Here is a 12,346-nt window from a genome sequence, read left to right as displayed (position 1 = left end):
AAACTCAACACCTGACTACAATTCTCAACACGCCTGCCCGATTCTCTGCTAATCTCTGGCGAGTGGACAGCTACCTTCCACTCGCCAACTTCGATTTGGACTCGCCAATGGCGAGTAGTCGAGTGGGAATTTCGAACACTGATGATCAACTAGAGGAATAGGTCTAACTCTGTGATAGGGTGGTACATTCTCTTTACATGTGTCTATAGATGGCACTTGATGTTAGGCATATATAGGCAACGAAAGCGGGATGGACGGAGTGGGAATGCACGTGCCATCACAAAATTCTCGTCTCTAGCTATATATATATATATATATATATATATATATATATATATATATATATATATATGTATATATATAGTTAATTAAATGCAGCAGAAACGCATGGTACAAGATCCTGGCTGCTTGATTAGCTGTATGATAAGTAATGCTTTTCTATGTAGTAGCCTAACGGCAGGGTTCTGCCCATGGTGGTCGGAGTGTGACCATCACTCACAAACACTGACCATCACTCCGCATGTTCCGACCACCGCTATTTATTTTAGCTAGTGGTTTACTTGCTCTAATGGATGGCAGACGTTTAATGCCATATAGTCTAAATTTGGGACTGCATGGACAACGCAGTTTCCGACTATTGACAAAAGTTGCAGCTTTCGTTGTCTGCTCTTTCAGATCATAGACCATCAACAGTGCGATACGTTCTGTTTGGCGCTTTCTTGTCAGAAATAGACCACACCCCTTAATGCAGCAGATACCCAACCACCACTCCGAAAATCCTAAGCAAAACACTGAATTAACGATATTGTCTTGAGGAAAATTGGAAGTCAACCAAATGTTTGTTTGTTAATACTGCTCACGTGACTTTTAATGCCAACCTGACATACTCGCCGAACAATTTGCATGCAAACAAGGAACGATACGCCAACCCACACTTCCGTCTGTTTGTCTGTCTGTCTGGATGTCTGTAACGCGCAGATCGACACGACGCCGGTCTCGGATCGCCGCAAAACGCAGCGGAAGGGTCGAGATCGGCCGTTGGAGACGAACGGTCAACGACGGCCAGAATCGTGACTTTGGCGGCCTGAATGAGATGTGCCGGAGTTTGTTTGTTCAACTAACCGAGTATGCGGATGTGACGCGTGCTCGCCAGCCACCGTATGCCATCCTCTGGTCTAGAGTAGAGTGCAAGATGCGCCCGCTGCAGTCAAAGGTGTTAAGCCGGCTCACCGGGCCGCGTGTTCGTGCGTGCGTGCGTCCGTACATATCTACGCGGAAGGTGCGTCTTCATTGCGGAAGTGGCGTCATTCTCCACGAATAGATCATGACGTTTTTGTGTGGGAAGAGTGTGAGGTGGGAAGAGTTGCTACCGCCCATAGGGCGGGGCGATTTGACGTGGACTCGCCAGGCACGTCAGGCACGTCATTCTCTAGTGGTATAGTAGAGTGCAAGATGCGCCCGCTTGCTGTCAGAGTTTAATTAATAAAGCAATGTGTATTGTACGTTCCAACGCGAGCTGCAGCTGAGTAGATTGAAAACTTGCGAAATAAGTGTGAGTGTGTGTGTGTGTGTGTGTGTGTGTGTGTGTGTGTGTGTGTGTGTGAGAGTGTGTGTGTGTGTGTGTGTGTGTGTGTGTGTGTGTGTGTGCGTGCGTCTGCGTGTGCGTGTGCGTGTGCGGTGTGGTGTGGTGTGGTGTGGTGTGGTGTGGTGTGGTGTGGTGTGGTGTGGTGTGGTGTGGTGTGGTGTGGTGTGGTGTGGTGTGGTGTGGTGTGGTGTGGTGTGGTGTGGTGTGGTGTGGTGTGGTGCGTGCGTGTGCGTGTGCGTGTGCGTGTGTGTGTGTGTGTGTGTGTGTGTGTGTGTGTGTGTGTGTGTGTGTGTGTCTGTAGATTTTGTCTCTAGAGTAACACGTGAGCTCGCCCTACAGTGAGATGGGGGCTACTCTACGTACCAAATACCGGACGACTGGCGACAGTTAATTTTTACGTTTCTTCGCTTAGACGTAGCTACTATCTAGGTGTTAGCGCAGTTCTTACCGCCCATAGGGCGGGTGAGGGTTAGTCTATTATATAAAATGCTACACATATAATACATTTAATAAAATTTGTGTCTACTTATGACGTCAGAAAACAGAGAACCATACTAGAAAAACCTTTGCTTATATAGGACTGTGTACACACAATTGAAATATTTATCATTTCGGCATTAAAGTTGAAATCAATAACTGCTTTTGATGAGTTTCATGAGACTTACGATTGTCGATGTTTTTTAGAAAATCACCGCACAACGGTTCGACTCGTATTCGCTCACTTGGACTTCCTTTTTGCTTGCTAACAATAACTGCATTATTTGTCGTGCTGGTCGCATCAACTTACTACCTTCGTCTGAATGACAGTCACATCCACAGTCGTTTACTGTCCACAGATCTGAAAATTTTTTTACACCATGAAGTAGCAAAAGAGATGAATAGCTTGCACAGCAACGAAAGCGTCGTTAGTAATCAAATATTGCGCATGCGCAGCAATGACAGCAATCAAACATTGCGCATGCGCAGTAATGATAGTGTCGTCAGTAATCAATTATTGCGCAGGAAGGATAACGTTATCAGCAATCAAACATTGCACAGGAATGCTAGCGTTGCCGCCAATCTAACGGTACAGAACATTGAAATCAACAATCAAACCACATTATGGAAAGAATTGGGCTGTCAGAGCACGACCCCCCTCTTCCTTTGTCAGATAACAAAAGGCGCGAGTTCAACGTTGTCTCTTCCCGACAAAAGTGTCTTCTCCAGGTACAGGTTTCTCAACGCGAAATCGAGGTCGTCCTGTGCTCTAGTCGGTTCATCGGGAAAGCTGCTGAAGCAGAGATACGGTGATGAGATCGACGCACACGACGTCGTCATACGAATAAACGACGCTCCGATTTATCCCTACCAGAAATATGTTGGCAAACGCGTGCCCGACGTCTCAATCATCAATCGATCAATCGGGAAAGCGGGAAAGTGTCTACAAAATATAAGAAAAGAAACAATGATTGTACAATATTACCATCAAAGAGGAATTAGCCAAATTGACAGATTGTGCTCGAAACATGGACCGGTTTTTGCCATTTCTCAGCATATCATTACCTCTACGTTTAACCTCATGTCAAACTTTAGGAAATTTTATCACATCAAATCGGCGCGTTATTCGACATCCGGTATGTATGCCGTCGTCTTTTCTCTACATTTATGTAGTGAGCTCGATATCTACGGATTCGGTTTCGCGTCCGGAGAGTTGTATTCTTACTATCGAGACATGTACAAATTCCGGCACGTTCACGATTATAACTTGGAGACGAGAGTCCTCGAATCGTTGTCACACAATTTGACATCGCCTGTTGATGTGTTATGGATGGGATGCAAGAAATTGTCTCTTCATGCCTGATAGATTGGATTTCGGAGGAGATTTTATCGTGTCACTTGGATTTAGTTTACTACAGACAAGGTACACTGTGTTTCCAGATTCATGACAAATGCGGCAATAATAATTATAATGAAAGCAAACACTCTGAAGTAATTTTATGATAGGCATGCAGCTGTGTTTAGAATTTCTTTTCTTTTCAAAATTGTTTTTGAATAGAAATGTCGAATTTAGTCAAAGAAATTAATATCCTATACTGTAATACGCCAACTCACGCTTCCGTCTGTGTGGACGGATGGATGGATGTCTGTATGCCCGGACTGCCTCCGACGGCCATGGCCAGAAACGAGACTTTGGCGTTTTGAAATGGAGTTTGTTTGTTCAAAATTAGTCGAGTGTATGCGGATGTGACGTGCGCTCGCCAGCTGTACGCCATAATTCCCACAACTGGTAGAGTGCAAGATGCGTCCGCTGCAGTCGGAGTGAGCCGGCTCACCGGGCCGCTTTTGTGTGCGTGCGTCCGTCCGGGCGATAGATTGCCGCCGCACAGATTGCCACCGCCCATAGGGCAGGCTGAGGGTAGTACTAGCAACATTCATTTGAGATAAATGGTCTTCTTACCACCATTAGATTATGTCTATAACGCAATAAAAGATACCGACTTCAAGTCGACATGTATCTAGTATATATAAAGCTGTGTGTGTTTGTGCTTGCATGCGTGTGTGTGTGTGTGTGTGTGTGTGTGTGTGTGTGTGTGTGTGTGTGTGTGTGTGTGTGTGTGTGTGTGTGTTTGCGATAGGCGGCCACGTCTTGTGTCCGTTCGCAACCGAAATCGACACTCACACTTGGCACGCGAAGAGGAAAGTTTGCGTAATAATTCAAAATTATGCACTGGGTCCCCTCTCGAAGGATCGACCCTCGCGTAAAATTTCTCGATGACGCAAACGCTACACTTTCCAGTTTATTCGAACACACGCCCACACCAGTCTTGTGTACACTTTACGTGTCGTCGTCCTTCGCAAATCTTCGAGCAATCAAATATTTCTTGCCGATGGAACTTACTTTTCTAGCGCTTTCGTTTCTCTCCTAATTCCGATTACATTTGCACAAAATCCAACCTACACGTTCTTTGCAGCAAGCGCTACACAGGAAATGTCGATTTATTGAAATAAGCGCGAACAGCAAGATTCGAATTCATTCAGCACATCTGGGACCTCGCAACAAAAATTACACGTGACGTGTCCACACACTGCGTCTCTTCCGTCAGAACGCTATGCAGTATCACGGGTCATGTATCTAGTTACTGTGTGTGTGTGTGTGTGTGTGTGTGTGTGTGTGTGCGTGCGTGCGTGCGTGTGTGTGTGTGTGTGTGTGTGTGTGTGTGTGTGTGTGTGTGTGTGTGTGTGTGTGTGTGTGTGTGTGTGTGTGTGTGTGTACACCCACCATGCGTCGAATCTGTTTGATCGAAAGTTTAGCAGAACTTCTTGGTTCTCCAATAATTGGGTCTGATCACTTTTTTGATGAGTTTATTAGCAAACGTGTGGCTCTTCAAATGCAGAGTCGCTTACCTGATCTCAAAAATTCACAAATTGAGTTCCATCTTCTTCAATCGTATCAAGATCAATCACATTCTTCTAACTGTCCTTTCTAACCATACCATGTCTCGTTTTACTGCATTTGATGCAGCCCTTCGTCATTCTCTGGAAATATTGATACATGCTTCTTTACCTAATCATGCATGGCAACAGGCGATGTTACCCATGCGTTTGGGAGGTCTTGGTTTCAGACAAGTAAAAACAACTGCACCAGCAGCTTTTGTTTCCAGTTGCAATTCTACCCGACAATTTCATTTTCGTTACTCCAACTATGTTCAGACAGACATTTGGTACGACCTACTTTACAGCCACAACAACATCTGATGCCTCACTTTCTGGAAACATACCTGGAGAAGATGAAGCTCACAGTCTTTAGAAACAGTTTTGCTGATTTTTATAAGGAGGTTACTACAGATTTGTCATCTATGTCTCACAAGTATAATGTTTAACGAAGTTACACATAGTTGACTCCGCCTTGACAGCGCGCGCGATGAGTCATCGGCCGCAGGAGTGCACGGTAGGCAAGTCTTGTGTGTTCCCGCATGTCATGCGCAGACGGTAGTGGCGCAAGGTTTCTTCCCGCGAGTCATGCGCAGTTACATAGCACGTTTTGCAGTTTGCGCGTGTGGACGTTCTTCTTTCGGTCAAGAGCTTATGGTGAACAACGAGCAACTCAATTCCGCAGTGGACCAGGACACGGCCATCGGGCTAACTGAACAACGCTTGCAGTCGATGTTGGAAGCGGCAGCGAAGTCAGCGGCAGCACAAGCGGTGGCCGCGCTCGCTACTCGAGGGGTGGAACAGCCTCCCTTGCTGGTTCTGCTGCATCAGGTGAGATCACTCTTACACTATCGCTACCTTCTTACAAGCGGTTTCTTTGCGTGCCGGCTGTACATTGGAGCGCGCACAGGCTGGATCGAAAAATTGCATGCTTCCGGCATTGGCGCAGCTAAGCAGTAGGTGATAACTTCCGCGGCCGTCGTGCGTACGTACGCTGACGGACGCAAGTACCACGCGACAAGTCTGCATGCTCGCCACGGGTGGCGGTAATTTTGTCCGCGTCCAGCTCTCAAGGGCAGGCAGCGCGCGGGTTTAAAAAAACTAATAGTGATGCGGCATTGCGGGAGATGTTGGCCTTTTTTCTCTCAAACACGCGACACGGGTGTGGCGCCATGGGTTTCTGTCAAGCGCGGGCGTTGCGCACGGACGGCTGCGAAGGTATTGGCGAGCATCGGGCCAGCGAGCCACCACCAGTTGGCAGCAAGAAAGAAAGATAGCAGCGCGGTGCAACGTGACCAGAGAGCAAGCCTGCGGCCTTTTCTTCTGATATACGCAGCAATGTAGCACAGCATCGGCGGGAGAGGAAGTCACGATGCAAAGTAGGGTAAGTGGTTGGCATATTTGGTAGCGCGCGTCGTTGCGTATAGGTGTCTCGTGGTATCACGTGACTGGTTGCTGGGGGCAACTACGGCACGGGAGTCGCAAGGAGCGGAGAACGAGGCCGAGGCAGCAAGCCACCTTGTTCATCGGAACGGCAGCGAGCCATCTTTTCAAGGCAGCACGCCACCTCGTTTCGAGCGGCAGCAGGCCAACCGTCACTTAGCGCACGGTACAATTGTCTCGGACACACACACACCGCTGTTGGCATACAAAATACGGGGATTAACGGAGTAGTCCTGTGTTAGGTCTGGGAGACATGCCCGATCCCAGTGCACTGGAGCACGTGGCACTGATGGATGCAGGGGCACGTGCTGCAGCAGAGTCGGGAGCTCCACTCTCCCTCCTATCTTAGATGTCCCAACGGGTTGTGGCGCGCTGCAGTCCAGCTGGTTCTCGCTCGGTGAAGCCTCTCCGCCTATCTCGGAAAAACTCGTCTGGTGCATCCAGCCGCTGGACTACTTTGACCTAGCAGAGCTGTTGCCTGACAATATGGAGCTGCAGCGACTGGCAGACACGGAGTCTAGGCACGTCAGCGGGCAACGGCAACCGCGGTGGGTCAACAGCCTCATGACGTGGGTGCAGTGCTTTGTGACGTACGCCGCCGTGGTGGCCGAGGCGCACCCTCATCGCATGCGCTACGTTCCTACGCATGATCGTGAGAGAGTCGCAGCGACACGGAGGCGACGACTGGAGGAGCTACGACGTGCACTTCCGGAAGATAGCGGCAGCAAACTCCGCCTTAAGGTGGGGGAAGCCGTTACCGTCGCTATACGCCACATCGTTTCTGGCAGCTCGGGCATCAGCAGCGGCTTCGTGCGAGAATTGCGGCGAAGGTGACCACAAGTTAAAAGAGTGCGTACTGTCACCTGTCACAGCGTCACTCCCCAAAAGCGGTGGTTTTGAGCAAAGCGCGCCTTACCTCACGCCTCGGCAGTCATCGGTGGAAGGTACAGGTCGTGCTGTTGGTCCCGGTTTTGCAGACCACCCAACGTGCAAGAAGTGGAATTTTAGTCCAGGTGGATGCAAAGGCTACCCGTCATGTTCGTACCGGCACGCTTGCGCTGCGGCCTCCGCAGCCATAAAGTAGGAGAGTGACGAGACACGCCCGCGTCAGTAGTCGTGAAGAAATCAGCACAAGCGGACCGGCTTTCTGCGAGGCGGGAGTAGAGACAGGCTCTGCACAGAGGCCGTGGAAAAGGAACGGACCGATAGGCGGCTGTTTCGTTTGCTGGTAGATTTGGCGTTTATTTTTCTTTTGTGTTCACATAGACATAAGGCATGTTTTTGTCTGTTGTTATTGTTTAGATGAACGTTGTATAGGGCATGTTTTTTGTTTTTCGGTGCTGCTGTTTCTGACGGTACTCGATTGTTAGTCGGATATACTTGTTCTAAGGTTTGTGCGACCGGGCGTGTTACTGCTTGGTCTGCTTTGGTAATGATCCATGGTGTTAGATAAGTCTGTTCCCATGGTCTCATTGGCTGGATCGGTGGCGATCCGTTGGCGCGCGCAGTTACTAGCAACCATGGTTCAGTCATGGTCTGAAGTGGTGGGCACCACCCGTTGGCCACAGCACAGCGGCATGCATTAGCATAGTAAGGCGAGTAAGGGAGATACGAAATAACTAATGATTTTAGTTAACGCTGAACTCTCTGTCGAAGCTCTAGCGGCATGCAACATCTGCGCGGGCGAGTACAGATACGTGGCGGACCTATTGGCATTGGAGCGGCGGCATCGGCCCCCGTGTACGGCGGCGACATCGGTTACGGGCGAGGCAACACTCTCCCCTCTCTCGAGCAGTCGCAAGATGGGAAGCAGGTCTGAGGGCCCACCCAGACCGTGAGTTTGTAGCCTGGCTTTTGCGGGGTTTGAAGACGGGTTTTCGAATTGGTTTCGACTACGAAGCACACACATGCCGAGCAGCGAGAAAAACATTAGGTCAGCCAAAGAGCAGGCGGATGTCGTGACCAACTACTTGCAGGACGAGAGAGCGCAGCAGCGTGTAATTGATCCACCCTTCAGCGGCGGAAGGACAGCTCGCCTCAGTCCGTTCGGGGTGATTCACAAACCGCGCCAACCAGGCAAATGGAGACTAATCTTGGACCTTTCTTCTCCTCACGGTCAGTGTCAACGACGGTATAGATCCACATCTCTGTTTGTTGTCGTACTCACGGGTCGATGATCCGGCGACGCGTATCTTAGCGTTGGGGCGAGGAACGCTGCTGGCAAAGATGGACATCCAGAGCGCTTACCGGCTAATTCCAGTACGCTTGGACGACCGTCATCTGCATGGTATGCGCTGGCGCGGGTCGGTGACCCTAGATACAGCACTGTCATTCGGGCTTCGGTCAGCACCCAAGATTTTCTCAGCGGTGGCAGATTCACTTCTGTTTGTTATGTTCCGTAGGGACGTCTCGTCTGCCATACATTATCTGGACGATTTTCTCTTTTGCGGGGCAGCCGGTTCCGGGAAGTGCGCACAAAACCTGGCATCTGCCCTTACCACGTGTCGGGATCTGGGTGTGCCCGTAGGAGAGCATAAGACTCGGGGCCCGAGTACAGTATTGACGTTTTTGGGCATTGAAATTGACACCGTGCACATGCAGCTTCGTCTGCCATCAGAAAAGCTGGCGCGCTTGCAGGACGCACTATTGAGTTTGTCGACTCGTCGGGGAGGGACCAAGAAGGAACTCTTGTCTCTGATCGGCAGTCTTTACCATGCTTGTGCGTTGATCAAACCGGGTAGAGCATTTCTCCGCCGTCTAATCGAGTTGTGCAAGGTTCCTAAGGCGCTCCATCATTTTGTTTGCTTAAACAAGGAAGGGAGTTCAGACATAGCGCGGTGGGCAGCGTTTGCCAGCCGGTGGAACGGTATCGGTTTGTTGTCGGTCCTAGGCAAGGTGCGTTCGACGGTGTGCTTGGAGTCAGACGCCTCAGGTGGCTGGGGCTGCGGCGCGGTTTGGCAGCACCGGTGGCTTCAGTTGAAGTGGGAACCGGGTACAGAGCGTTTGGGCATAGCAGCAAAAGAAACTTTCCCAGGAGTCTTAGCGGCAGTCTGTTGGGGACGCAGCTGGACAAGCAAGCACGTTCTGTTTAACGTGGTCAACAGCACGGTGGTGTCCGCACTGCGTTCAGGATCCTGCCGGGATCAGCAGGCAATGTGTCTCATTCGGCTACTGCATTTCGTGGTGGCCGAGCTCCAGTTTACGTTTACCGCCGAGCTCATTCCTGGCACAGAGAACATAGTGGCCAACGCTATTTCACGCAATCTAATCGCTACGATGTTTGATATGTGTCCGCAGCTGTCGGTGGTGGCTTGCCAGATGCCGGAGGGCTGGATAGCGCTTCTAGAAGACAACACGGGGGACTGGACTTCCAGCTGGAGAACTCAGTTTCTCATTGAAGCAGGCATCGCCACCAGCACGGCTAAGGCCTATAGAAGCGGCCAACGCCGTTTCTTAGACTTCGTTCGAGCGTCGGAGGCTTTACTGTATGCGGTATCCGAAGAGACGCTTTGTTGCTTTGTAGCTTACCTGGAAACGTGTCACTTGGCTTACAACACTGTCAAAGGGTATCTCTCTACCGTACGCCATCTCCTAATTTGTCGGAGGCGCGGCGAGGTTTTTGCACGTCCTCTCCCCCGGCTTGTCTATGTGCTTCGCGGAGTGAGAAGAATTTGGGGTGAGCGGGCGGCACGCCCTCGGCTTCCAATAACGCCGGACATTCTTTGCGCGCTGCGTCGCCATTGGTCCGCATCAGGTATCACATACGATGTGGTAATGCTGTAGGCGGCCTGTTGTCTCGGATTCTTTGGTTTTCTGCGTGCTGGGGAGTTCACGGTCAACTCAATCAAAGGTTTTGACCCGCCACGTCACCTGACTCCAGCGGACGTGTCAGTGGACTCAAGGGAAGCCCCCAGATAGTCCGGGTGGCCATCAGACGAGGCGCTATGATTTCCCTGGGAAAATCAGGCAATGAGCTTTGCCCGGTCTTGGCGGTGTTGGCGTACTTAGCAAGAAGGGGATTGTCACATGGGCCTCTCTTTATCTTCAGCGACGGCTCTCCCCTGTCGCGCCAGCGCGTAGTGTCGTATCTGCGGGAGTCTCTGTCGATCCACGGTTTCAACTGCGAGTTGTACTCTGGCCACAGTTTTCGCATTGGAGCGGCAACTACGGCTGCAGCCACAGGGCTGGAAGACTCAGTTATTCGGATTTTGGGTCGCTGGCGCAGCGATGCGTACCAACGGTCCATAAGAAGAGACGCCAGGGAGCTTGCACAATTTTCTTGGACGTTGGCTACCGCAAACAGCACAGCAATGCGCTGGTGACACGAGCGACACTCTAGAGGCACGCGGGCGAGAACACTTATTGCTTCTTGTTTGCTTGATTGTTTACCTAGCTAAGGATAGCGCGGACAGGAAGTAGTGTGTATCGCCAAGCAGGTTGCGTGCAGCAGCGTAGCCGTTCACACAAGTATTTTTGCACGTTACGCTAATAACTGGTTGGAAAAAACACAAAGGCATCGTTTACGCGTGCAAGCAACGTCAACGCGCAGGGGGCGGGCGCCCAAGCGCTTAATTCTAATAGCAGCCGAGACAAGGCTCTCTGGAAACTTCAATGGTGCCTGTTTATATTCTTATATATACATAGTGAGAGAGGTGGTGCTTGGAGGCGGCGGAATCAACACTGGAAGTTGTCCGCCGTTTGAGACAGAGTCCGATCTGGGTAGCCCGGGACTCCCCAAGCACCAGCCTTTAGCGCGCGTGAGGCTCCATGACCGGGCTCCGCCCCCTCGTGAGCGCCGACCTTCCTCTCAGGCAGGTCGACAGGTACAGCACTGAAAGTGCTCGAGAGGAACGGGAAGCAGAACTCGGGGTCAAGGTAAGTAGTCAAATAATGTTTAACGAAGTTACACATAGTTGACTCCGCCTTGACAGCGCGCGCGATGAGTCATCGGCCGCAGGAGTGCACGGTAGGCAAGTCTTGTGTGTTCCCGCTGTTCATGCGCAGACGGTAGTGGCGCGAGGTTTCTTCCAGCGAGTCATGCGCAGTCAGTAGTGGCGCGAGGTTTCTTCCCGCAAGTCATGCGCAGTAGCATAGCACGTTTTGCAGTTTGCGCGTGTGGACGTTCTTTCCATCTCTCCCACTCTCTTTCTTCTCTTGACTCTCCGTAGACGGCTATGACGTTCTACGTGAAATATCGGGGTGGCGACAGAGTCCGGTCTGGGTAGCCCGGGACTTCCCAACCACCAGCCTTTAGCGCGCGTGAGGCTCCATGACCGGGCTCCGCCCCCCTCGTGAGCGCCGACCTTCCTCTCAGGCAGGTCGACAGGTACAGCAGTGAAAGTGCTCGAGAGGAACGAGAAGCAGAACTCGGGGTCAAGGTAAGTAGTCAACTCTACGGTCACAGGTAGAGTGTTCCATCTTCGTTAATCTCAAGGAATCTCGCAGCCTTCAAGATAATGCTTGCCTAAACACCGTATCATCGATTTATGCCGCAGCCTGGTTGCGGGCAATTCCGAACCCAAAGTTAGGCCTCGCTTTGGCTTCGCATGAATTTGTGATTGCAGTCAAACTCTGGCTGAGAATTCCTATCTTTCCAGATTTTCCCAAGGCTATACGTTGTATGTGTGGACATACAATTGATTCATTTGGTGATCATCTCCTTGGGTGTGGTCACGGTTCTCTACGATCCTGACGTCATAATGCTCTTCGAGACATCATCTATCACACGTTACTTGTTGATGATACTGATTCACGCCTTGAGGAGCGTTGCAGTAGCACTTCTTTCAATCGTCCTGAGATGTCTATCATCCCAATTTCACAAACGGCAATCCTGCTTATTTTGATGTTTCCGTTTGGAATACCATGCAGCCTTCGTACATTATACCATCTTTAACTTTGGCTAGAGCT

At 50.5% G+C, this 12,346-nt stretch overlaps 1 protein-coding gene across 1 annotated transcript; it reads left to right on the top strand.

The window, feature by feature from the left end:
- Positions 1–2,543: 2,543 nt before the first annotated feature.
- On the top strand, positions 2,544–3,425 carry LOC134185187 (uncharacterized). Its single transcript, XM_062652969.1, has one exon. The coding sequence runs from the start codon at positions 2,544–2,546 to the stop codon at positions 3,423–3,425; it is 882 nt and encodes a 293-aa protein (XP_062508953.1).
- The last annotated feature ends 8,921 nt before the right edge of the window (positions 3,426–12,346 follow it).

This window comes from Corticium candelabrum, chromosome 10 (genome assembly GCF_963422355.1).
Source record: "Corticium candelabrum chromosome 10, ooCorCand1.1, whole genome shotgun sequence".
NCBI classification, from domain to species: Eukaryota; Metazoa; Porifera; class Homoscleromorpha; order Homosclerophorida; family Plakinidae; genus Corticium; species Corticium candelabrum.
Note: the sequence above shows the minus strand (reverse complement) of the source record. Positions and strands in the feature narration are given on the sequence as shown.